A 25,779-nucleotide genomic window follows, 5' to 3' on the forward strand; every position below is an offset into this window, starting at 1 on the left:
GTTTTACCAGAGAGCCTGATCAATGGTCTTTCTAAACTACCAACCTGTTGGAGTTATGCAGTCTATCTGTTGGTATTAGGTAGTATATCTGTTATACTGTGTCTGATGAAATGAATTAGTCTGTTGAGATTTTGTCATATAAATGATGCTTCTAGGTAGTCTACCTGACAGAATTTGTAGTCCATCCGTGGTCCATTGTTTTGTAATATGCGGGCTGTCTGTTAGGATTAGGCGTTCTCTCTGTTCTCTATGTTAAGTGGTTTATCTGTAATATGTGGGCTATCTATTACAATTAGGTGTTCAACCTGTTTGTAATATCCTTCTGGCTGCTGCTATCAGATAGTCTGCCTGTCGGGATTATCCTTCTGGCTGCTGCTATCAAACGGTCTGCCTGTCGGGATTATCCTTCTGGCTTTCGCTATCAAACGGTCTGCCTGTCGGGATTATCCTTCTGGCTTTCGCTATCAAACGGTCTGCCTGTCGGGATTATCCTTCTGGCTTTCGCTATCAGACGGTCTGCCTGTCGGGATTATCCTTCTGGCTTTCGCTATCAGACGGTCTGCCTGTCGGGATTATCCTTCTGGCTTTCGCTATCAGACGGTCTGCCTGTCGGGATTATCCTTCTGGCTTTCGCTATCAGACGGTCTGCCTGTTGGGATTATCCTTCTGGCTTTCGCTATCAGATGGTCTGCCTGTCGGGATTATCCTTCTGGCTGCTGCTATCAGATAGTCTGCCTGTCGGGATTATCCTTCTGGCTTTCGCTATCAGACGGTCTGCCTGTCGGGATTATCCTTCTGGCTGCTGCTATAAGACGCTCTGCCTGTCGGGATTATCCTTCTGGCTGTCGCTATAAAACGCTCTGCCTGACGGGATTATCCTTCTGGCTGTCGCTATAGGACGGTCTGCCTGTCGGGATTATCCTCCTTTTTGAGTTTCCCTGGCCTGCTGGCTGGCTGCTCTTGGTGGCTGAGCTCCTGCTTTAGTCTAATCAGAAAGACGCTTCCTGTTTTCCTCTTTGCAGCACCAGCAGAAGTGATGTCCTGAATGCGTCGTGTTTGCAAGCGCCTTCGCCCTGCGACAGGCTAATTGTCCTCAATAGCAACTGCAACCTAGGCTGCCCCCACCATGTCTATCCAAAGCAGGGAAGGGCAGCAAGTCGCTCATTGCTCCAGACCAGCATCCATCACTCCCCGTTACCCACAAGCCCCTACTTCCTCATACAGCGAGCCGTATGTCTCTGAAGGGGCCCATAAAGCCAAAATGGAGAGTGAATATTACCCCCCTCCCGTCCCCGCGGGAGTCTCCCCTGTTGTCTCTTCAGATTTCTTTCTCTGTCCCGTCGACTAAACCTCTTCATCATGGAAATATCCGGAATTCCCACTTGTGTCAGGTTTCATTCATAGAGACCAGTACTCTCTAAATACTGGCTCCTCTGATGTTTCCGGCAGGGCCGTGCTGACCACAGCACTTAATCCCTAAACAATCGACAACCAAAATAATTACAATGCGTGCAAAAGTGCACAAACGCGCCGTTTCTGCAGGGGTACTTAGATTGTCTCGGTGCGCATGTGACTCTCTCTTCAGTTCGTTTCTCTTGCACTTTCTCCCCCCCCAGCCTTCTCGCTCTGATGGATGTGTGTTTCCCCCGAGGCATTGGGGCCGGGGGGGTGGGGGGCGGTAGTGTCAGCGGTGAATCGGACGCTGAGGCAGCTGGGAGAGTTAGCACACAGTGCCGTACACAAAGGGCTCTGTGTTTACAGTGCATTGGCGTACCCAGAGCGCGGGCTACGTGCCGGGTCTGACGAACGCTGTTGCAGTTCCTGCAAATGTACTCCCTTGGCTAGTAAAAGTAAGGACCTGAGATGGGGAGCTGTTTTATCTATACTTCTCTCAGCAGGTGGCATGACAGTTACACCCTGTAACCTGAACACTCAAGTTCTAAGAAATTAAACTCTGAAACCTAATTTGCTCTTTTAAATTCTCCAGTAAAAGTGTGTTGGTTTTACTGAACAGGAAGGGAATTTATTTTAAAAAATGATAATAGTGAGCAGTGAGCATGACCCATGCAGTGCTCAGCTCGCTCCGCGTGTGCTTAGGCTGAAAGTTAGTCTCTTTTCCTGGGGTAGGGGATGGGCGCACAGGAGCTGGGAATGCACTGTACGTTCAGCCATAGGATGGTCGGTGGCGTGACGCATGATGATGGCCCGCGACCTGGTGGACTCTGAGCCCATGGCTGGAGATGCAGGGCATGGGGAAAGCATGCGCTCGTGTGTTTTCCTGTGCAAACAGTACACGTGAGTAAGTAGTTCTGTGACAGTTCACCTTGTTCCAGCTGGACAGCGAAAGGGGAGTGCAATGAATCTTACACATACTCAGATACTCATAGACACACTCTAGACATACACACATGCACACACATATATACTCAGACCTACACACACTCATACTCACACACACATACAGATATATACCCTCATACTCAGATATACTCACACACACACATACAGATATATACCCTCATACTCGGATATACTCTCACACACACACATACAGATATATACCCACATACTCCGATATATTCACACACACACATACAGATATATACCCACATACTCCGATATATTCACACACATACAGATATATACCCACATACTCCGATATATTCACACACATACAGATATATACCCACATACTCCGATATATTCACACACACATACGGATATATACCCACATACTCCGATATATTCACACACACACACATACAGATATATACCCACATACTCCGATATATTCACACACACACACATACAGATATATACCCACATACTCCGATATATTCACACACACACATAAAGATATATACCACATACTCAGATATACTCTCACACACACATACAGATATATACCCACATACTCCGATATATTCACACACATACAGATATATACCCACATACTCCGATATATTCACACACACACACATACAGATATATACCCACATACTCCGATATATTCACACACACACACATACAGATATATTCACACACACACACACACATACAGATATATACCCTCATACTCAGATATACTCACACACACACATACAGATATATACCCTCATACTCAGATATACTCACACACACACATACAGATATATACCCTCATACTCAGATATACTCACACACACACATACAGATATATACCCTCATACTCAGATATACTCACACACACACATACAGATATATACCCACATACTCAGATATACATATACAGGCAAGTGGAGCAGATGTAAAAGTCCCAATCTGCTGGATGCTGCCCCACCCTGGGCCCCCCCATGGTCTGATATGCAGCCAGATCCACAGCAGGAAGTAAAAAGCTCATCCATGTTTACAATGTGTCCTCAGCTGAACCTGCCCCTAATTTCAGATCTGCCTCTAAGTGGGTCAGGAGCTCACCTTAATGTTCGTGTGTGTGTGTGTGCATGTGTGCATGTGCGTGTGTGTGCATGCGTTCATGTGTGTGTGCATGCGTTCATGTGTGTGTGTGTGTTGTGTGTGTGTGTGTGTGTGTGTGTGTGTGTGTGTGTGTGTGTGTGTGTGTGTGTGTGTGTCTGTCTGGGTTTGCATTTACTACAATGTGGTAAATTTCCCCACAAAGTGGCAAACCTACTTTTTAGCTTGTGGGGACATTTTTCAGGTCCCCATAATATAAACCTCAGTTTTATAAAAAATCCGTGACTGCAATCGGAAAACTAAAAATGCCAAAAATCTTGTATTTTGTTTGGTTACATGTGGTTAAGGCTAGGGCTGGGTGGGGGTTAAGGTTAGGGCTGGGTGGGGGTTACAGCCGTCATAGTTGGGATTAGAGTTATGCTCATATAAATGAATGGAGAGTCCCCACAATGACAGGAATACATGAAGTGTATGTGTTTGGATACCAACTCCTGAATAGCTCTGAAGGAGGAGTGAGTCAAAGCAAATGCAGTGGTCTGTAGCTAATCTCTGAGTTATGTACACATGGATTTATGGTCAGAGCGTAGATAGACAAGCACTGTATGGGGCTCTCTGTTAGGTGGTGTGAAGAACTTATAATAATTATTATGATTATAATTATAATTATGATTGCATTCAGCAATTCAAATGCCAATTTGAAAAGAATAACAAAAATACCAAATTGAAACCTTTTGTTTTACTAAAAACAAATGTAAAAGGAAAGTGAACAGAATGTAAGTCAAAGCACAGAGCAGATCCACATGGGTCATTTTGGGGTGCGAGGGGGTGTGAGGGTGGGGGTGGGGGTGGGGAGCCTGCTGATTCCCAAAGTGGTGTTTCCAGTTTTAGTGTCTCCATGGAGGGAAGTTACTGCTGTGACACTGAGTCCTGGACTGCTTTCTTTGTGTGAGAGAGTTAGTGTTGAGTCATGTTAGCGTATCATGGTACAGAGCAGCGTTGGATCCTCTTACTGCAGGTAAGGGGCAGTGCAGAGTTCTGTTAGTTTATCAGAGTATGAAGTAGTGTTGAGTAGTGTTAGTGTATCAGGGTACAGGCTAATGTTGAGTAGTGTTAGCGTATCAGGGTACAGGGCAGTGTTTATATGTGTTAGTATATTAGGTTACAGGCAGTGTTCAGTAGTGTTAGTGTATAAGCGTACAGGCTAATGTTGAGATGTGTTAGTGTATCAGGGTATAGGGCAGTGTTGAGTAGTATTAGTGTATCAGGGTACAGGGCAGTGTTTTATATGTGTTAGTATATTATGTTACAGGGCAGTGTTCAGTAGTGTTAGTGTATAAGTGCACAGACCAATGTCGAATTGTGTTAGTGTATCAGGGTACAGGGCAGTGTTGAGATGTGTTAGTTTATTAGGTTACAGGCAGTGTTGAGTAGTTAGTGTATCAGGGCACAAGGTCACTGTGCTCATGCTCTGTGTTCAGGTCACCCCTGTGGGAAGTGTGTATGTACAAAAGTTTGAGCTCCTGTGTGCTTCCCGCTGGAGAGAGGTCTGTCTCGGCTCCTTTCTTTAGCTTGCTGGGTTTTTATTTTGCACAGGAAGAGAGGAGGGTGTGTGTGTGTGTGGGGGGGGGGAGGGGGAGTCAGGCTGTTAACACAAAACTCTACCAGTGTTTTCCTGAAAAGAATGAAGCTGCCACTGTGAGCTTCCTCTGTGAGCTGCAGCTCTGTGGACAAGCCCCACCCCCCCACTCTTTCATATCTGTCACTCAATGTCTCCCTCTTTCCTGCTTTCTGCACCCCACCTTTCTTTTCCCATCATGTTTCCTTTCATTCTCCCCCATCTCCCTTGGTCTCTCTCTCTCATTTTCCTTCTCTTTCTCTACCTCTCTCACCCCCTTTCTGTTTCCTTCCCTCTCATCTTTCGCTTCCAAACTCTCCCTCCTGCCTACTCTCACTTTCCCCTTTTCTCTCTCTCCCTCCGTCACCCAGTTTCTTTCCTCTCCTACTCCCTTCCTACTTATCTCATCTCTCCCCCTCTCTCTCTCCCCCTTTCTCACCCTCTCCCCTCTCCCCCTCCCCTCTCTCTTCTCCTCTCCCTCCCCCTCTCTCCATTTCCCCCTCTCTCCCTGTCCTCTCTCATCCTCCCTCTTCCTCCTCCATTCCTCCCCCTCTCTCCCCCTTTCTCTCCCTCATCCCTCCCTCTCTCTTCCCCTCTCCTTCCCCCTCTCTCCACCCTCTTTCCCCCTCTCTTCCCTCTGTCTCTCTCTCCATCCTCCCTCTTCCTCTCCATTCCTCCCCTCTCTCCCCCTTTCTCTCCCTTCATCCCGCCCTCTCTCTTCCCCTCTCCTTCCCCCTCTCTCCCACCCTCTTTCCCCCTCTCTTCCTCTGTCTCTCTCTCATCCTCCCTCTTCCTCTCCATTCCTCCCCTCTCTCCCCCTTTCTCTCCCTTCATCCCTCCCTCTCTCTTCCCCTCTCCTTCCCCCTCTCTCCCACCCTCTTTCCCCCTCTCCCTCTGTCTCTCTCTCATCCTCCCTCTCCCTCTTCCTCTCCATTCCTCCCCCTCTCTCCCCCTTTCTCTCCCTTCATCCCTCCCTCTCTCTCCTCTCCATTCCTCCCCCTCTCTCCCCCTTTCTCTCCCTTCATCCCTCCCTCTCTCTTCCCCTCTCCTTCCCCCTCTCTCCCACCCTCTTTCCCCCTCTCTTCCTCTGTCTCTCTCTCATCCTCCCTCTTCCTCTCCATTCCTCCCCTCTCTCCCCCTTTCTCTCCCTTCATCCCTCCCTCTCTCTTCCCCTCTCCTTCCCCCTCTCTCCCACCCTCTTTCCCCCTCTCTTCCTCTGTCTCTCTCTCATCCTCCCTCTTCCTCTCCATTCCTCCCCTCTCTCCCCCTTTCTCTCCCTTCATCCCTCCCTCTCTCTTCCCCTCTCCTTCCCCCTCTCTCCCACCCTCTTTCCCCCTCTCTTCCTCTGTCTCTCTCTCATCCTCCCTCTTCCTCTCCATTCCTCCCCTCTCTCCCCCTTTCTCTCCCTTCATCCCTCCCTCTCTCTTCCCCTCTCCTTCCCCTCTCTCCCACCCTCTTTCCCCCCTCTCTTCCTCTGTCTCTCTCTCATCCTCCCTCTTCCTCTCCATTCCTCCCCTCTCTCCCCCCTTTCTCTCCCTTCATCCCTCCCTCTCTCTTCCCCTCTCCTTCCCCCTCTCTCCCACCCTCTTCCCCCCTCTCTTCCTCTGTCTCTCTCTCATCCTCCCTCTTCCTCTCCATTCCTCCCCTCTCTCCCCCTTTCTCTCCCTTCATCCCTCCCTCTCTCTTCCCTCTCCTTCCCCCTCTCTCCCACCCTCTTTCCCCCTCTCTTCCTCTGTCTCTCTCTCATCCTCCCTCTTCCTCTCCATTCCTCCCCTCTCTCCCCCTTTCTCTCCCTTCATCCCTCCCTCTCTCTTCCCCTCTCCTTCCCCCTCTCTCCCACCCTCTTTCCCCCTCTCCCTCTGTCTCTCTCTCATCCTCCTCTCCCTCTTCCTCTCCAATCCTCCCCCCTCTCTCCCCCTTTCTCTCCCTTCATCCCTCCCTCTCTCTTCCCCTCTCCCTCCCCCTCTCTCCCCCTTTCTCTCCCTTCATCCCTCCCTCTCTCTTCCCCTCTCCCTCCCCCTCTCTCCCCCTTTCTCCATGCACCTGCATTTCCTCAGACCAAGCAGATTCAGTTGAGCCACAGTAAAATGTGGTATTTACCTGCCCTGCCCTGAAGACGCACTTCATTTTCCCGTTTGCCTTCCCGCCCACCTCCCTTGTCATGTCTTTCTCTCATTATCTCCAGGCTCCCTGATCACTGAAAGCAGCTCATATTTAATTCTCTCACTTTGTTTTGCTGAAGAGAGAAATCAAGGCAGAGAAAGAGCAGATAACGAGGATAATGGTGGAGCTGGGGGTAGACAGAGGGCAGGCAGGCAGATGGCTGTGGCGACTGGAAACAGCTCGCAGACTGGTGCTGGGTTACTGGGAGGGACATAGCTCAGCCACACACACCCGGCACACACACGTCACACACAGATGCAGGACTGATCTGTGGACAGGCAGGGTGTGAGGGGGCGGGGGAGGCGAATCTGTACTCAGCATCACCAGAGGTCACATAGCGAACATAGCTTGGACTTCCTGTGGTCGATGACGTCTCCTCAAGCTAGAGGAAAACAAAGAGGGGAAAAAAACAGAAAACCGAACAGGATCCCTGCTCCCTCTCTCTCTCCCCTTCCCTCCTCTCTTTTGCTCTCCCTCCTCTCTTCCCTTTCCCTCCTCGTTCTCTCTCCCTCTCTCTCTCTCTCTCTCTCTCTCTCTCTCTCTCTCTCTCTGGCAAATCCCTTATTGACCCCTGCTTATGTAACCTGAAAACGGGAAGAACAGCAGGCTGTCAGAGTCAGGAAACAAAAAAGAAAGCTGGGCTAAGTAACAGTTGTCCTGTAGGCACAGGCATACACACCTGCTCGTGTTCACCCTTACATACATACGCATGCACTCCCATAGGGAAACACTGGCAGGATCAGCAGGCAGTATCTGACCATCTCTGATCGTATCTGACCACGCAGCCGTCTCTGGCCGTATCTGACCGCATAGCCATCTCTGACCGTATCTGACCGCATAGCCATCTCTGGCCGTACCTGACCTCATAGCCATCTCTGGCCGTACCTGACCTCATAGCCGTCTCTGACCGTAACTGACCCGCATAGCCGTCTCTGACCGTATCTAACCACGCAGCCGTCTCTGATCGTATCTGACCGCATAGCCGTCTCTGACCGTAACTGACCACGCAGCCGTCCTCTGACCGTAACTGACCACGCAGCTGTCTCTGGCCGTACCTGACCACATAGCCGTCTCTGATCGTAACTGACCATGCAGCCGTCTCTGACCGTATCTAACCGCATAGCCATCTCTGACCGTATCTAACCACGCAGCCGTCTCTGCCGTATCTGACCGCATAGCCGTCTCTGACCGTAACTGACCACGCAGCCGTCTCTGGCTGTATCTGACCGCATAGCCGTCTCTGACCGTATCTGACCGCATAGCCGTCTCTGACCGTAACTGACCACGCAGCTGTCTCTGGCCGTATCTGACCGCATAGCCGTCTCTGACTGTAACTGACCACGCAGCTGTCTCTGGCCGTATCTGACCGCATAGCCGTCTCTGACCGTAACTGACCACGCAGCCGTCTCTGACCGTAACTGACCGCATAGCCGTTTCTGACCGTATATAACCACGCAGCCGTCTCTGGCCGTATCTAACCACGCAGCTGTCTCTGGCCGTATCTGACCGCATAGCCATCTCTGACCGTAACTGACCACGCAGCCGTCTCTGACCGTATCTGATCGCATAGCTGTCTCTTGTTGATGACTTCACTCCGGACATTGGGATCTCCTCCTATCAGTGAGTGTATCTCCTTCTCTTTGTGTCTCTGCAGCCCTTCCACTGGTCTGTGTCGGACCCTAACCCTAACCCTTCCACTGGTCTGTGTCGGACCCTAACCCTAACCCTTCCACTGGTCTGTGTCGGACCCTAACCCTAACCCTTCCACTGGTCTGTGTCGGACCCTAACCCTAACCCTTTTTCACTGGCCTGACAGTTGTGGGGGAGGACAGAATCGAGTCTTTCTCAGGCAAAAAGAAATGCTTTATAGCAGCTCTGCTGATTTTGCTTTTATGTTCCGCTGTTCTCTCTAAACCCCGCCCCCCCTCCACTGTACCCCCAGACACACGCTGCCCCTGCCCACCTCCCAAAGTCTGTTTAGTGGCACCCAGCAGACAGATATATTAGCAGGGCAACTTTCCTAATTTGGGGGGGGGGCGGGTAGGGGTGGTTTGTTTTGATCCATTGTTGCACTCTCGGCTATGGGGAGGACACATACACTTACCATCCCGCCTCGCTCCTGGGTGCAGCAGTGGAGATCGGATGGGAACCAAGCACATGACTTCGGCACCAAGCTGCCGTTTGGAGCAGAGTGTCCCTCAGGACTGTCCGCTGAGCTGATGCTTCTTTATTTATAGCTTTGCGAACATATCTGCAGGCCTCCCCGATAGTTCAGCCGCATGGTAAACGTGGGAGCTTCTAAATGCTAGCTACGCTGCTCCCATTTCTTGCCACTTTAAAATGCACCCCTGACCAGTTGCTCGGTTTTATGATGCGTTGTTCCTTTTCCCGCCGCGTGGTCACACCATCTGAGGGTGGTGTGGGCTACACAGACATCTGGGCAATGCAGAACAAACTGGGGGAGCACGTGCTGGCAGACTTGGCTACAGTCGGCATATGTGTGCTATAAGAACCCCAGTGCCCCCTCTGTCACTCTCTCGGCCAAGCTCTCCGTAACAGCCGACAGCAGCAGAGTGACACCAGAAGACACGCACAGAGCCAAGAGGCACGAAGCTGGCAGGCCAATGCAGACTAAAAGCGAAGCCTCTGCAAGTGGCGCAAGGCTCACACCAAGGTTTGGGGGAATGACCCAGACAGGCTTGCAAAATGACACAATTACAAAACTGATGCAACAGTTCAGGCATTGAAGCGGCGTAACCCAGACATGTCGAGATGGAGTTTGAGTTTCGCTGGGGGGTGTGGGGGGGGTTAATTGTTCCTTGTGGACTAGCGAGGGTGAGGCGAGTGTATAAAAAACTAGGTCGAAAGCTCTGGAAGACTAGTCATGAGATTGTGGGTTGGTGGAGCCGTCTGTTTGGACAGGCGTGGTGGTCGTTGGGGGGGGTGAGAGGGGGGTTACACGGCATTGTCACTGCAAAGGCTCCAGTGCTCCGAGCGTCCAGCTAGGGGGGCCAGTAAGGGGGGTACAGTCAGACTCATTAATATGCCCAAGATAATTAGCTGTTTCTAACACCATAACCAGCCAGCATCAGATAATCTACATTATAAATAATTAATGTGCAATTTCAATACAAATTTTTAACAATAACATTTACCCTCACATCCATTACCTCTGGATGTAATTTGGGCTTTCCGTAAACCATAAATGGTTCTGGTCTGGTTCTGTGAGTAACAGCGGGCTCACATGTGATCAGTGTCATTACTGCCATTTATTTACGAATGTTTGAAGACAAAGTTTAAAAATAATCACAACGGATGAGTCTGGGTCACCATCTAGTTCAACAGACTACAGCAGGCGGTACTCGGGAGTGAAAGCAGGAAAGCGCACAAACCATGCAGCATCTGGCTGTGAACGGCACCCAGACCGTTGGATGAGCTCACACACGTCAGCCTGATGTAGAGACGATGCAGTGAGCCTCATTCTGTGTTGATGACCAGGTGACCTGAGGGCTTGTGGGTAACGAGGGGGGTGGGAGGTACAATTCGGTGCTTCCAGAGGCAGTGGTGACCTTTACAGCCAAGCGATATCTGATGTCGTTACCTGCCATGACACATGACCAGAAATCCTGACCATCATGTGGATGGCGGGCCACTCCTCCGCCAGCACGTGAAAATGGTATGACCAGCATGTTCCTCTGGCTCTTCAGTACATTGGGCAGACCACCATTGCAATTGAACTCTGCTTGGGAGTTACGCCCCTTTTCTAGAAGCTCCTCTATCAGCCTGTGTTGTGGTCCGGGCATGAAGCAAGGCAGGTTGACACTCCAGAATCAGTGGAAGCAGAGCTGGTTCTCTAGGTCTCCCTGAGCGACTCTGAGCACCCTCTGCCTGGATGGGGGGCGAGGGTCTTGTGGTGAATCTCTGGGGCTCAGTGTGAGGTGGGGGCCTGGAGCAACAGCATGAGGAGCTTCGGAGCCCGGCACGTGGAGTGATCCTCTCCGGACCTTGTTAACGAGGTGCCGTGGACCCTTGAGGAGCTCCGTTAATGCACTAATGGGCTTCCTCCTCAGCTCAGCTCCCACCTCTCACTTTCGGCTCCGCCTCCTTCGCTGTGTGCCTTAATGACCCCCCTAAATTGAAGATGAATAATTAATGACGCCCATCTCTTCTCGAGGGTTTCACACTGTGCTCTCGCCCTCTCCCAGGCTGGGAATTATGTATTTGTTATATTAAATAGGCACAATAGCAAATGCAACATTTTCTAGGGTGTTTTTCAGGGGATAATTAGCCGTGAACTCCGCCTCCATCTAAGTTGGAGAACACGTATGCGTGGTTTTTCCGCTGAAACTCCATATTGACACGTTACTTATTTTTGATTTGATGTCACTTCTGTAATATATCTGAGAAATGGCGTCATGACATGCAGCCTTCAGGATTCAGAACAACTTCTTTGTTGCCGTAAATGTGAAGTCAGAAGCTGCTCTGCGATGGTAATCTGTGCCTCGCTTTAAATGGCTGATAGCATCTACGCTGACAACACTAGTGCTGTCAAAAGGGTGAATGGCTGAGATTTAAGCAACCTACTAGATAAACTACCGAGCAGCTAAGTCCAACAGGCAGCATTTTGTGTGAAAAACCTCAGTTATTTCCACCGGGGTCACCTCCATCCCACAAAGCCAGTTAATCAGCTCCCTGTCTCAATCCAGCCTCCTCTCCTTTATAACAGAGCTGCTCTCTGTCTCAGTTCAGCCTCCTCTCCTTTATAACAGAGGCGCTCCCTGTCTCCATCCAGCCTCCTCTCCTTTATAACAGAGCTTCTCCCTGTCTCCATCCTGCCTCCTCTCCCTTATAACAGAGGTGCTCCCTGTCTCAGTTCAGCCTCCTCTCCTTTATAACAGAGGCGCTCCCTGTCTCAGTTCAGCCTCCTCTCCTTTATAACAGAGGCGCTCCCTGTCTCCATCCAGCCTCCTCTCCTTTATAACAGAGCTGCTCCGTGTCTCCATCCTGCCTCCTCTCCCTTATAACAGAGGTGCTCCCTGTCTCAGTTCAGCCTCCTCTCCTTTATAACAGAGGCGCTCCCTGTCTCAGTTCAGCCTCCTCTCCTTTATAACAGAGGCGCTCCCTGTCTCCATCCAGCCTCCTCTCCTTTATAACAGAGCTGCTCCGTGTCTCCATCCTGCCTCCTCTCCCTTATAACAGAGGTGCTCCCTGTCTCAGTTCAGCCTCCTCTCCTTTATAACAGAGGCGCTCCCTGTCTCCATCCAGCCTCCTCTCCTTTATAACAGAGGCGCTCCCTGTCTCCATCCAGCCTCCTCTCCTTTATAACAGAGGCGCTCCCTGTCTCAGTTCAGCCTCCTCTCCTTTATAACAGAGGCGCTCCCTGTCTCCATCCAGCCTCCTCTCCTTTATAACAGAGCTGCTCCCTGTCTCAGTTCAGCCTCCTCTCCTTTATAACAGAGCTGCTCCCTGTCTCAGTTCAGCCTCCTCTCCTTTATAACAGAGCTGCTCCCTGTCTCAGTTCAGCCTCCTCTCCTTTATAACAGAGGGGCTCCCCGTCTCCATCCAGCCTCCTCTCCTTTATAACAGAGGGGCTCCCTGTCTCCGTCCAGCCTCCTCTCCTTTATAACAGAGGTGCTCCCTGTCTCCATCCAGCCTCCTCTCCTTTATAACAGAGGCGCTCCCTGTCTCAGTTCAGCCTCCTCTCCTTTATAACAGAGGGGCTCCCCGTCTCCATCCAGCCTCCTCTTCTTTATAACAGAGGTGCTCCCTGTCTCCGTCCAGCCTCCTCTCCTTTATAGCAGAGGCGCTCCCTGTCTCCGTCCAGTCTCCTCCTCTTTATAACAGAGGCGCTCCCTGTCTCCATCCAGCCTCCTCTCCTTTATAACAGAGGTGCTCCCTGTCTCCATCCAGCCTCCTCTTCTTTATAACAGAGGTGCTCCCTGTCTCCATCCAGCCTCCTCTTCTTTATAACAGAGGTGCTCCCTGTCTCCGTCCAGCCTCCTCTCCTTTATAGCAGAGGTGCTCCCTGTCTCCATCCAGCCTCCTCTTCTTTATAACAGAGGTGCTCCCTGTCTCCATCCAGCCTCCTCTCCTTTATAACAGAGGTGCTCCCTGTCTCCGTCCAGCCTCCTCTCCTTTATAGCAGAGGCGCTCCCGTGTCTCTGTTAGGCTGCATCTCCAGGCTGATTCCCCTGACAATGAGAGAATGTGAGCATCCTTTGTGTTTATGAATATGAGTGAAGATAGCAGGGCGGGCTGCTGTGGGGGGTAAATGTCCCCCTTTTGCTATTTTCTGGATTGTATAATCGGATCAGTTTTAACACATAATTCTTTTCCCTGTCCTTGAATCTTGCTTTCAGTTCTTCATTCCCCCCACGAAGAGCTTGCAGAACAACAAAGAAAGAGGCTCTTTCTCCTCCATGGAACAACAGCTGTTGAAAACAGGAGTGAGGCAGGGAAAGTGAGAGAGGCAGGGGGAGATGGAAGGATGGGGCAGCAAGGGAATGGGAGCAAAGAGAGAAAGAGAAAGGGAGAGGGCAGACAGGGAGAGAAAAGTACAAGGAAGAGAGAAGTACTAGCAGCATCCCTTCATTTCCTCTGTTCCTATCTCTTTCCAACCTCCATGTTTCTCTGTTTTTTAATCCCCACTGACTGTTAAGGGGATCAAAACATATTTTTTTACCCTGCTGTGAAACCCAAAAATTCGATCTCAGGAGGGCTGATGGAAGTCTGGCATGTGACCCCCAGAATTAGATAAAGCGCGACAGAGTGGTGCCCCCCACCCTCACTGTTAAAGAAACCGTTCAGCACCCCCCGAGCTTGCTCACTCCTACAGCGTGTCTGCTCAGTGCAGGTGGAGGGAGGAGGACAAGCGAGGCACCTCCATGTCCCACTGTGAAGGTGCTAGGGCTCAGGACGACACCATGGGGGAACCGGGGGGATTTTGGAAGCAGAGATTCAGATCCGCGGATACAGTGACAGGCCTCGCTTCCCCATGAAGTTGGCCTGATATCTAACCAGGAGATCTTTCTAAACCGTTGAGGTGTAGCTGGTGTTCTTGAGGAGCAGGCAAGCCTTTCAGCACCACACTGAACAGCTCTGCAGACATGGGGGGGGGGCTTTTGTTTGCGCACGGGTGGCTATGGAAGGTGTCCTGAGCTTATTCAAGCAACCTTGCCCCAAGGAGGACGGGCAGGGGGGGTGGGGCTCGCAGATGGGGAAGAGAACGTCGATGTGGAGCGACGCAGGCAGAATGCGGATGCATTAACCTCTGCCCCTGCGGGGGAGCGAGGACGGGCTGTCACAAACCAGCCGTCAAAATGAGCGTGCAGCATGCCAGCGGGCTGCTCACATGCACACACACAGTGGCTTTCCATCATCTTTTTGCTATCGATTCAAGTTCACCGCAGTATTAATGAATTACTAAAGAAATTGCATATATTGGTTTCTGAGGACAGAGCTTGTGACACAGGAAAGGCCATTATCACCCGAAAAGGTAAAGTGCGCATAACCGGACTGATGTGGAGAGCAAACAGCTTCAGTACAGAGGTCTTTGCCGTGGGGGTAGTGTTTGTACTCACCGCTAATGCTTATGGTATTCGTGTGCGTTTTCCCACAGCAGTGATGTGGCCCCTAAAGGCCCAAGGAAGAGGCCTGGGACCGTCTTTCAGGCTGCTCCATTCCTATCATGGGGGGTCTTTCTGCTGCCATGGCATTCTGCACCCTGCTTTCCATTCCACTCTCCAAGGCTTTCTGTGTTTTTGCTTGGCCCTGCCATCCTAAAGGGAGGTGCCACAATCCCCCCCATCACTGTGTGCTCTAAGAGAAGAGGGGGGTGTGGGTATGTCAGGGAGGCTGTCTGTCTGATGCATCACACAGCCCTGAACACGCCTACGGCTCCACAAGTAGGTCAAGCGTCACATTCATCGCCCGCCCAGCCCAGACCCCCCCACCCCACCCCATCTCCACCGCTTGACTGCCGATGAGCAAGCTGCCCCTGGTGCACACGGCGTTCATGTCAGACACCCGGCGTGGCTTCTAGCAGACGGCCTGATGGATCCATCAATATCACATCCGAGGCTGGCTTATCGATCCCCTGCTTGGCTGGCTCTGCTTCTTCGCCGAGCCCATGTGACTCTGGCTGACCAGGTGTTAAGTCGGACAAGGCTGCCAATTGAGTGCTGGTGGTTCTGATCCTGTTCTGCTGAGGCCTATAGTCTAGCCCAGTTGTCATCCAACTTCTGAACGATGAGCAGAACAAGAGACCCTTGTAGAACCTTGCAGTTCCTATTTAGGCAGGACATCACAGTCCATGGTATTATATATCTCCACTTATAGGCAACCTGACAGCATGTGGACCTTCTGACAAAAAGCATGTTTGATTGTCCTGTGAAGTCAGACATAAGATGCACTGTACTTTACCGGTGTCTTGTCTTGTCAGTGATCATGTCTCTGGGCTCCTACCGAGCCCCGCATGGGAGTTTGCCCCCCCCCCAACCCTCCTGATACAGCAGGACCCCAGCAACAGGGGCAAACTGGCATCAAAAGGCACAAGAACAATGAAGCTGATTTGATTGCATTCTTGTATATATGGGGGAAAAGGCCCATCTTGTTTTCAAGGGAAATCTCTATAGGCTCCAAACCTACAAGGATAGAATTTAACCTGAATTAGTTGGTTCTGATGCAGAGATCGGTGCAGAGACAACTGATAGAAGTTAAGGGCTTAACTTCTGCTGAGATGCTGAGTCAGCCATCAGACCTCAGCGTCATGTAGGACTGACCGTCCTCTCAACTTCGGCTGCGGTTTGGGGCCAAGCTTATGGTGCCCATGTGTTGGACTGTGTGAGTGTCAAGCTTGATGGTATCATGAGCCATGAAGGAGAGCAAGCGGAACGCTCTGGAAAGCCAGTGGATCCCATGGGCTTGGGTCACAGAAAGAAAATAAGGAGTAAAGATAACTGCTAAGCCCCATCCCTCACCCCAAACACAGGGCATTCGCTCCCCGACCAAAGTGCCTAGTCAGCAGTGAGAGATTCTGGGGAGAGTTGTGACCCCACTCACTGCTGCTGAATCTGTATTCTGAAGGTGAGCTGCATTTTGGGGATGAGGGAAACCTCACTGTGTTGTTGTGTGGTGTCACTGCTGCGTGCCTTGGCTAAAGAGACAGGTGCCTCAGTGGTTTGTGCTTGCCAAGGTGAGGGTGTGGGGGTGTGGTGTGGGCAGGAAGGCGGGACCCCCCCTGGAATCCTCAGGCGCTGCCATAGCCAGAGCTGCTCTAAGCCGGCGCTGGGTGAATGTGTGAACACATCCTCCTGGTCTAGGTCTCCAGTGGGTTATGGAAAGGCGATGTAAATAAGGACATTTTCCAGCACCATCAACTAGCTTACAGCTTAGAGAAGGACTGATTATTGCCTGGACGAGGTGACTCATTATGTGAATAAACATGCGATAAAGGCCACGGAGTATGCACAGCGAGCGTGTCTTTAGTCACGCTGGCCTTATGTTTTTGTTCAAAGTTTCTGCTGTAGTCTTATGGACTGATCTGGGACAGAGTTGGGCAGGGAGCTGGGCATAAAGGTGGGCAGGGAGCTGGGCAGGAAGGCGGGCAGGAAGGTGGGCAGAGAGCTGGGCAGGAAGGTGGGCAGAGAGCTGGGCAGGAAGGCGGGCAGGAAGCAGGGCAGGAAGGCGGGCAGGAAGCAGGGCAGGAAGGCGGGCAGGAAGCAGGGCAGGAAGGCGGGCAGAGAGCTGGGCAGGAAGGCGGGCAGAGAGCTGGGCAGGAAGGCGGGCAGGGAGCTGGGCAGGAAGGCGGGCAGGAAGGTGGGCAGAGAGCTGGGCAGGAAGGTGGGCAGGAAGCAGGGCAGGAAGGCGGGCAGGAAGCAGGGCAGGAAGGCGGGCAGAGAGCTGGGCAGGAAGACGGGCAGAGAGCAGTGCAGGGAGCCGGGTAGGGAGGCGGGCAGGGAGGCGGGCAGAGAGTTGGGCAGGAAGGTGGGCAGAGAGCAGTGCAGGGAGCCGGGCAGAGAGGCTGGCAGGGAGGCGGGCAGGGAGCAGGGCAGGAAGGCGGGCAGAGAGCTGGGCAGGAAGGCGGGCAGGAAGGTGGGCAGGAAGGTGGGCAGAGAGCTGGGCAGGAAGGCGGGCAGAGAGCTGGGCAGGAAGGCGGGCAGAGAGCTGGGCAGGAAGGTGGGCAGGAAGGTGGGCAGGAAGGTGGGCAGAGAGCTGGGCAGGAAGGCGGGCAGGAAGGTGGTCAGAGAGCTGGGCAGGAAGGCGGGCAGGGAGCTGGGCAGGAAGGCGGGCAGGGAGCTGGGCAGGAAGGCGGGCAGGGAGCTGGGCAGGAAGGCGGGCAGGGAGCTGGGCAGGAAGGCGGGCAGGAAGGCGGGCAGGGAGCTGGGCAGAGAGCTGGGCAGGAAGGCGGGCAGAGAGCTGGGCAGGAAGGCGGGCAGAGAGCTGGGCAGGAAGGCGGGCAGAGAGCTGGGCAGGGAGCTGGGCAGGAAGGCGGGCAGGGAGCAGGGCAGGGAGCAGGGCAGGAAGGCGGGCAGAGAGCTGGGCAGGAAGGCGGGCAGAGAGCTGTGCAGGGAGCCGGGCAGGGAGCCGGGCAGGGAGGCGGGCAGGAAGGCGGGCAGGGAGGCGGGCAGGGAGCTGTGCAGGGAGCTGGGCAGGGAGGCGGGCAGGGAGCTGGGCAGGGAGGTGGGCAGGAAGGCGGGCAGGAAGCTGGGCAGGGAGGCGGGCAGGGAGCTGTGCAGGGAGGTGGGCAGGAAGGTGTGCAGGGAGGTGGGCAGGAAGGTGTGCAGGGAGCTGTGCAGGGAGCTGGGCAGGGAGCTGTGCAGGGAGCTGGGCAGGGAGCTGGGCAGGGAGGCGGGCAGGAAGGCGGGCAGGGAGGCGGGCAGGGAGCTGTGCAGGGAGCTGGGCAGGGAGGCGGGCAGGGAGCTGGGCAGGGAGGTGGGCAGGAAGGCGGGCAGGAAGGCGGGCAGGGAGGCGGGCAGGGAGCTGTGCAGGGAGGCGGGCAGGAAGGTGTGCAGGGAGCTGTGCAGGGAGCTGGGCAGGGAGCTGGGCAGGGAGGCGGGCAGGGAGCTGAGCAGAGCAGCATGATGTTTCCTTTGGACTCGAGTCTGCAGGAAGGCGGGGTGACAGGCTGACCTGAGATAAGAACCAATGGAGTTAAAGCGATAGAGCCCCAGAGCGGGAATTATGGTTATGTATAATTATTTTTAAGTGTAATTAACTGCACAAGTGAGGAAATTTCCACGATGATTGTTGTTTTAGTGAATTAACGAATATTTGTTTATCAGAATAAGTGGCTGACATTCACACTGACCTACTTTGCTTCATTTCCTCCTATCAGTTGCACTACTTCGCTTATCGCTCCACTTAACGGCGATGTTTTCAATCTGCTGCTGAATAATAAACCTTCTCCAGTCTGAAAGTTCCACGTGTGAATTTGGAGGAACACACAAGTCATTTAATGAGCTACATTTAAAAATAGTTTTGGAAGCTATGACACAATGAGAATTTTATATACCGTACATGACATGTGTCTGTTAGGGGAAAATGGAAAGCAACGATGATTGAAATAGAAAAGGTTCATTTTGCGCCATCTACTGTTCGTTACAGGAAATTACATTTGAAGGTGATTATATGGGTATATATATCTACTGCGAGCTGTCTCACCACTTTTAACTGTGATTTATTCAGACAGTTTGAGTGCTTCCAGTCATAGTAAAATGTATCTGGAAACTGTTAGCTGGCGATTGTTCAGTAAACTATCCAAAGAGACAAAAATCAGTTTTAATGCTAATAGGTCAGAGTGAGACTTTGCCAAAGAAATCAGTAGCAGAGCCTCTTGGAAACAGCAGATTGACTTCGGCGTGTCAGGACCTGCCCAGAGTTCCTGCCCAGAGTTCCTGCCCAGAGTTCCTGCCCAGAGTTCCTGCCCAGAGTTCCTGCCCAGAGTTCCTGCCCAGAGTTCCTGCTTGTTACTTTGGGTTCCTGAGAATAAACATGTAGCCGTTATTTTGATCAAATAGTCACTGGTTGAAGCCAGTGTCCCTAAAGGCTGTTGCCGATGACATTAAGCATTTTTCCCTGGAAAGAAAGTTTAAGTGACAGAGGGTTAGGTGGCACTGAGATGGAGTTCATACGCCATGTTTACCCGGGATGGTTTTCTTGCCTGACACTATCAGGTGTGGATGACAGCTATGTCATTTCTCTTGCCGTTGGCTTCGGTCGTTGTCTGGTGTAGGGCTTGGGAGCCAGGCTCGCATTTACTGCTGCCACTGCTCACATTGTCAGTGTGCCAGATCTAAGCAGTGTGGCCATGTGGTGGCGGATCTGCTGGCCGTGAAGGGCAGAGAGCCCTGGGTACTACAGAGTTATAATGTAAATGATATTCTGTCTGCTGTCTGAAGATGGAGGCTGAGAGACAGAGAGCTTGTTGGTTTTGAGAAACACCACCAAACCGCTCCCGTAATCAGTCATTGGCTAACAGCGTGTGTGTGTACACAAGTGCAGCAGGTGCATACACACACACACACATGTACACACACACACACACACACACACACACATACATGCACACTCACACACATACACATACACACTCACACACACACACATGTACACACTCACACAAAAATGGACACACATATACACATAAATGGACATACACATACATGCACACTCACACATACACATTCATACACACTCACACACACATATACACATTCATGCACACACACACATACACGCGCACACACACACCCGCACACACACACTCACACACACACATACACGCACACACACACATACACACACACACTCACACATACACGCACACACACACATGCACACACTCACATACATACACATAAATGGACATACACATACATACACACTCACACACATACATGCACTCACACACATACATGCACACGCACACGCAGGCATACACACACACGCACACAGACACACATACATGCACACACACTCACACACCCACACATACACACAAACATGCACAGACACTTCTACCATCACCCCTTCCTTGAAGTCTTTTCAATAGTTACTATAACCAGCACTGCTGAGCCTGTCGCTCACATGAGCACTGGGCAGACAGCCGGACGTCTGAACGTCTCACTGCACGTTCACTGCTCTCCTAGTTTGTTTTAAAAAATCAGCTTTTTATTATCCCTGCAAACAGTGTCTGTTCCTTTGAAAATTTCAGAAATCTGTGAGTTACTGGGCTCCTTCACCATGATACCATCAATCTGACAGAGCAGTTGGAACTCTGGGGGAGTGAGGAATTCCTCGCTGTGTGGAACCGCCTGCCCCTCCCCCCCACATCACCCTCACCGAGTTATTTCCAGCCAGGGATGGAAACTCTGCATTTTTCTCACAATAGAGACGAGCAGTTTCCCACCTTCTTGTTCGGAATTACGCTGACAGGCAGGAATGTGCTGTGTGCTGCTCGTCACCCACTAATATAACCTAATGTTTACTGAATACAGCTGCTGCAAAGCTTCGCTAGATTCTTATGATGCCTAATCCTCCCTGGTTGGAATATTTTAGATGTTTTCGATGCTGTCATGTCTTGGGAAATAATTACACAACCTCTGGTTAAGTACATATGTCTAAACGGACCGTTCTGTCTTTTCCTCTGTAAGGATCCGAGCTCAGCCATGGTGTCCCGGCCTCAGGATGCTGTGTCAGTGACCCGCTCCGCCCCGGGAAGCTTCAACCCCATGCTTAAGAACCAGATCATTCGAAAGCACCTCTTACAAGTGGGTTCCCGCCAGTGACCAGTAAAGAGTAGTGGGGTTTTTGAGTGGTTCACCTAGTGAGCAAGTCAGGCTGGGGTGACACGCAAACGATTGTCTTGCAGGAGACGCAAAGGCACATGGAGCAGATGAATGGAAAGCAGGTCCCAGAATGTCACCAGGTGGTGCCGTTTCAAGGTAAGAGTGGCACAGCTCTGCTCAAGACTGGTGGACAAATATATGTTGACCTAAAGAAAAAAGTGATAGAACTGTGGATAATAGATGGACATACATGACAGAACGGTGCCCCCTAATTTCTCCTTGGCTGTAGGGGGTCACTCAGGCGGGTCATTGTCCTGCTCATGATGTCCTCATCCTTCTCCCTCCTTCAGGTACAGGCAGGTTGCTGCCCCCCGAGTGCAACTACCCCGTGGTGCCGCCCTCTGCTGACCCACCCATGATGCCTCATGGCCCTGTGGTGCCCGGCAGGATAGGCATTCCCCAAGGGTCACATGGCCATGTAGGTCGCCCTGGAGGGCCCTTCATGGGCAACTCAGGCCCCAAACAACCTCTGTGCCACCCCACGCAGGCCTCTGAGTTTGGCGTGCTGCTGCGGCCTGGGCAGGGGTTCACGGGAGCTGGCCTGCAGACCCGGCCGGTAGTCCATCAGGCAGCAGCCAGAGCTGGGATGCCAGTCCCAGTCTTCTCCAGTGCATCTCTGCAGCCACCACAGCCCCAGCACCTCCGGCACGCTCTCCAGCAGGGCGGCGCTACACCACGCATGGTCTTTAGCCCCCAACATCCGCCCCCGCCTCAGATGCCAGTGTGGCAGCAGCAGGGACCACCACGGCTTACGTGTGACACCCACATGGACCCGGGACTCCAGCAGCAGGCGTTCACAGGTGGAGGGGGGCGCCTCTCCCAGTTTGCCCAGTCGCCTGTGCGTACAGGGATGCCGGGAAACTTTGCCCCCCCACAGACAGGTCCACCTCCCAACCAGGTTGCTCCTGGCTTTCCCAGCAGACAGATGCAGAAGATACAGACAGGACATCCCATCTCCTCAGTCGGCCCCCCAGGACTACGGCCCCGAGGCCCCCTGTTGGCCACGGCTGGGATGACGCCAGTGACGCCTGGCATGGTGCACGCAGCCCAGAGTATAACCCCCAGCTACCCCTCCCCATCTAGCAAACATACCCCGGAGGCAGCCTACAGTGGCAGGAACCCCGAACACAAACTCACACCCTATGAATACAGCCATCAGCAGAACAATGGACTGATTCCTGAGGCACCAGCAGGTGGCAGTGCAGAGGTGGACTTCATAGATACTTTGGTAGGCTCCAACGAGGACTGGTTGAACAATCTAAGCATGATTGATGAATACCTGGAACAGAACTCATGAACGAACCCAGATGAACGGCCTCTTCATCCCAGCTTGGACCTGGATGTCTGCACACTAAGATCTGTGTGTGCAGGTGCAGGGACATCTGACCCATCGCTTATTTTGTTAATTTTCTTACATCAGCCCCCAGATTTATGAACTGCAGCAGGAATGCACGACGATTCCCTTCTCAAGGTTTAAAGCGCTAAAATCCAAAAAAACACTGGCCTGTTTTGTTCATATATAAACGTGGAATTTTGCCTGAATAGTTCTCCGCTGCCTACATAGATTGCTGTTCAGACAGAAGGGTGTCACCCAGCATTTGGGTACAATTCCATGACACAACTCACCCTGACATGGTTACTCAAGGCCAACTTGCGCTCTGCAACAGAAATTACATCATATTAGAAATTCATATTATAAAGTCCTGTTTAAATACTCAAGCTTGGACTGATTCTCATTTCGGTTCCTCATACAAATTTGCATAATAGACAACTGATGCAATGATGCTTTTTGACAATTCATGCACCATTTGAATTCTTGGACTGCTTGGTGCTGGTGACAGATGACCGACAAAGTAAAACCATGAAGGTTTGACATCCAAGGATCTACAATATCCATTCAGTGGAATGGATACCAGTACATTACCAGCAATAACATCACAGCACCTTCATTATCCCCTCTAGTGAGGTCAGATTCCCGATGTTGCCGTGACTGAATTCCTAATGACACTACAAGGTGATTTGTTTGTGAAATCACAGGGACATTAATGTGGCACTTTGGACTGTTGGTCTTTCAGAAGGGGGCTTGTAAATAATGAAGTATTTTGTAAATTTGGTTTTCTTGAGGTATATCATCTTAGAAAAGAGAAGTAAGCATATTTATCCTTCTTTTTTGGAACAAATGGAACAAACATTTGTAAATAAAAACAAAAATAATGTTCAACTGAAAATGGAATTATAGGTCAGAATGTTTTTTTTTATTAGGTAATTCCTTCATTGCATTTGTTTTGAATCTGCGGACTGTACTACAGACTTCTTGGTAATACTGTGTATTACAGTGTTGAGCTTTCTGTTATGTTTTTGACATAACGTATCTGGCTTTCTGGTCTTGGGCAGAGCGCTGGAGTATAGCAGAAGAACCCTAATGTTCCTTCGTCCCTGTGTCGCACCTCCTGGTCAAAGTGCCTTTCCATAACCCCCACCACGGGGAAAGAAGCGCGCTTTTATGTATCAGGAGCCCGCAAGCGCGCTGAACGAAGCAAAGAGACCGTAAAGTTAGCCGATCCTCCTGGGCTGCAGACAGCGGAGTCCCCGTCTACTCCCCGGTCTGGTCTTCCTTTTAAATGTTAATTTCACAAAACACAAACAGTCATATTTGCTGTGCTTCTCTGTGCTGAGGTATTTTCTGATGAAAGGGCTCGGGGGGAGAGGCGGCTCGACCTGGGTGTGACACTGGGGTGTGGGGTTTTCGGTTTCAGGAAGTGGCCTGAGATGGCACTGCTATACCCACGGCCATGTTCTAGGCGTCCCTTTATGAAAATTACCCAGCGTCTGAAGGGATTCCAATAAGCCATTACTGTCTGCACATATTGCTGATTTCGTTTATTTTATCTTGATATTTGTTAGGTAAAAAAAAAAAAAATAAAACTGTATCCATGGTCCGGATTGTGTTTGTCCAATTTTACATTATCTGCTACCTCCATGCTCTTTCTATCCCCATGAAACACTGCCTGCGGAGATCCATATTTTGAAGTTCAGTGGTCATGTTGGGAACAACAGTATTGACATCTAATAGTGACATTTTAGACCAAGGGTGGCGCAGTAACTCTGCAGGTCACGCTGCTGACTCACATCTCCACTCTGACTGTTTGTCTGTGTGTGTGGTGATGCATATATTACATTGTGGGAACCAAATTATTTTGACCTTGCAGGGATATATTTTCGGTCCACAACAGGAAGCTCAATTTTCTAAGAAACTGTGACTGCAATTAAAAAACTAAAAATGTCTTGTATTTTGTTTGGTTACTTATAGTTAAGGTTAGGGCTGGGTGGGGGTTAAGGTCGTCATGTTGGGATTAGAGTTTTTCCCGTAGAAATGAATGTATGGTCCCCACAAAGATATAAGTACAAACCTGCGTGTGTGCGCACCATTCCTGTTGGAGTGTACCCCTGTCTGGTGCCCTATCATTTCTGGGATAGGCTGCAGGCCCCCACATGACCTCGTCCTGGATGAATGGTTGGAAGATGGATGAATTTTAGGCCCGACTTTCTTTACAGCCCTCTTGTGTGGCTCATGTTTAATATGTTTGTTATTAAATTATACTGGACATCAAGCCCGATTCAGCTAAATAGAGACATTTATAATCTGCTGACAGTAGCTGTTCGCTTGACCTCTGCCAATACGTTGGACAACTTTCAGATTATCAGATTATTATACACAACAGAATGAACCACTATTTTAGCTGAGATCTTGAAATGTTTAGGTGATTCTGAACGTTGCTTTTAACCGCTTGTTTGTTCATTATGTGGGAGGCATCCAACACTTTCTGTCCTCTGTCCAGACAGTCAGACTTCCCAAAGCCATTTGCATTGTCATCAGTCCATCCAGGTTTTGCCGCTGGTCATTTTATTTCTCTTTCCCCTTCAACATTTTTTAAAGTACCTCTCAAAATATGACAGCTTCATTTTGGTATTTTGTGCCTGAGGTGAAAGTTCAGGCTTGATTTGATTCTGCATCCGCTCATCAATTTGCCCTGCTGTCCGTGTCTTGCATAGAAGTTCTTCGTATCTCCCTTCTTGTCCAGCTTTCCCGTCCATACAGAGTCACAGAAGACACTGTATTCTGAAGAGTTCGGATCTTCATGCTAAGTGAAATGTCTGTACTTTTCAAGGCCTTTTTAGGTTCTCCATCACAGACCTGCCAACTGCCCATCTGAGACACATCTGACCATTAAGTCCTCTGTTGTTGAGTATTCCAAGGAGACAAAACCTAAAACCTCCATTCAATTCAATTTTCAGTTCAAGTTTATTTGTATAGCTCATTTTCACATTTCATTGTCTCAAAGCACTTAACATTTTCCCTACCCAAAGCCCCCAGTGAGCAAGCCAGAGGCAACAGTGGCAAGTAAAACCTCCCTAGAAGGAAGGAATCTTGGGAGGACCCAGACCCAAAGGAGGAGCCCATCCTCCAGGGGGCAGCAGAGGAAGCCCTAACCCTAACCAGACCCAAAGGGGGAGCCCGTCCTCCAGGGGGCAGCAGGAGAAGCCCTAACCCTAACCAGACCCAAAGGGGGAGCCCATCCTCCAGGGGGCAGCAGGGGAAGCCCTAACCCTAACCAGACCCAAAGGGGGAGCCCATCCTCCAGGGGGCAGCAGGGGAAGCCCTAACCCTAACCAGACCCAAAGGGGGAGCCCATCCTCCAGGAG

General features: G+C 51.1%; 1 protein-coding gene across 1 annotated transcript in view; it reads left to right on the plus strand.

The window, feature by feature from the left end:
• Positions 1–24,253, plus strand: part of LOC125720075 (mastermind-like protein 2) — a 63,708-nt gene extending 39,455 nt beyond the window's left edge. The window contains exons 3-5 of the mRNA XM_048995113.1: positions 20,881–20,997; positions 21,099–21,171; positions 21,366–24,253. Of these exons, the coding sequence (XP_048851070.1) occupies positions 20,881–20,997; positions 21,099–21,171; positions 21,366–22,372 (1,197 nt within the window). The 3' untranslated portion in view covers positions 22,373–24,253. The remainder of the gene's footprint in view (positions 1–20,880; positions 20,998–21,098; positions 21,172–21,365) is intronic.
• The last annotated feature ends 1,526 nt before the right edge of the window (positions 24,254–25,779 follow it).

This window comes from Brienomyrus brachyistius, chromosome 24, assembly GCF_023856365.1.
Source record: "Brienomyrus brachyistius isolate T26 chromosome 24, BBRACH_0.4, whole genome shotgun sequence".
Classification (NCBI taxonomy): Eukaryota; Metazoa; Chordata; class Actinopteri; order Osteoglossiformes; family Mormyridae; genus Brienomyrus; species Brienomyrus brachyistius.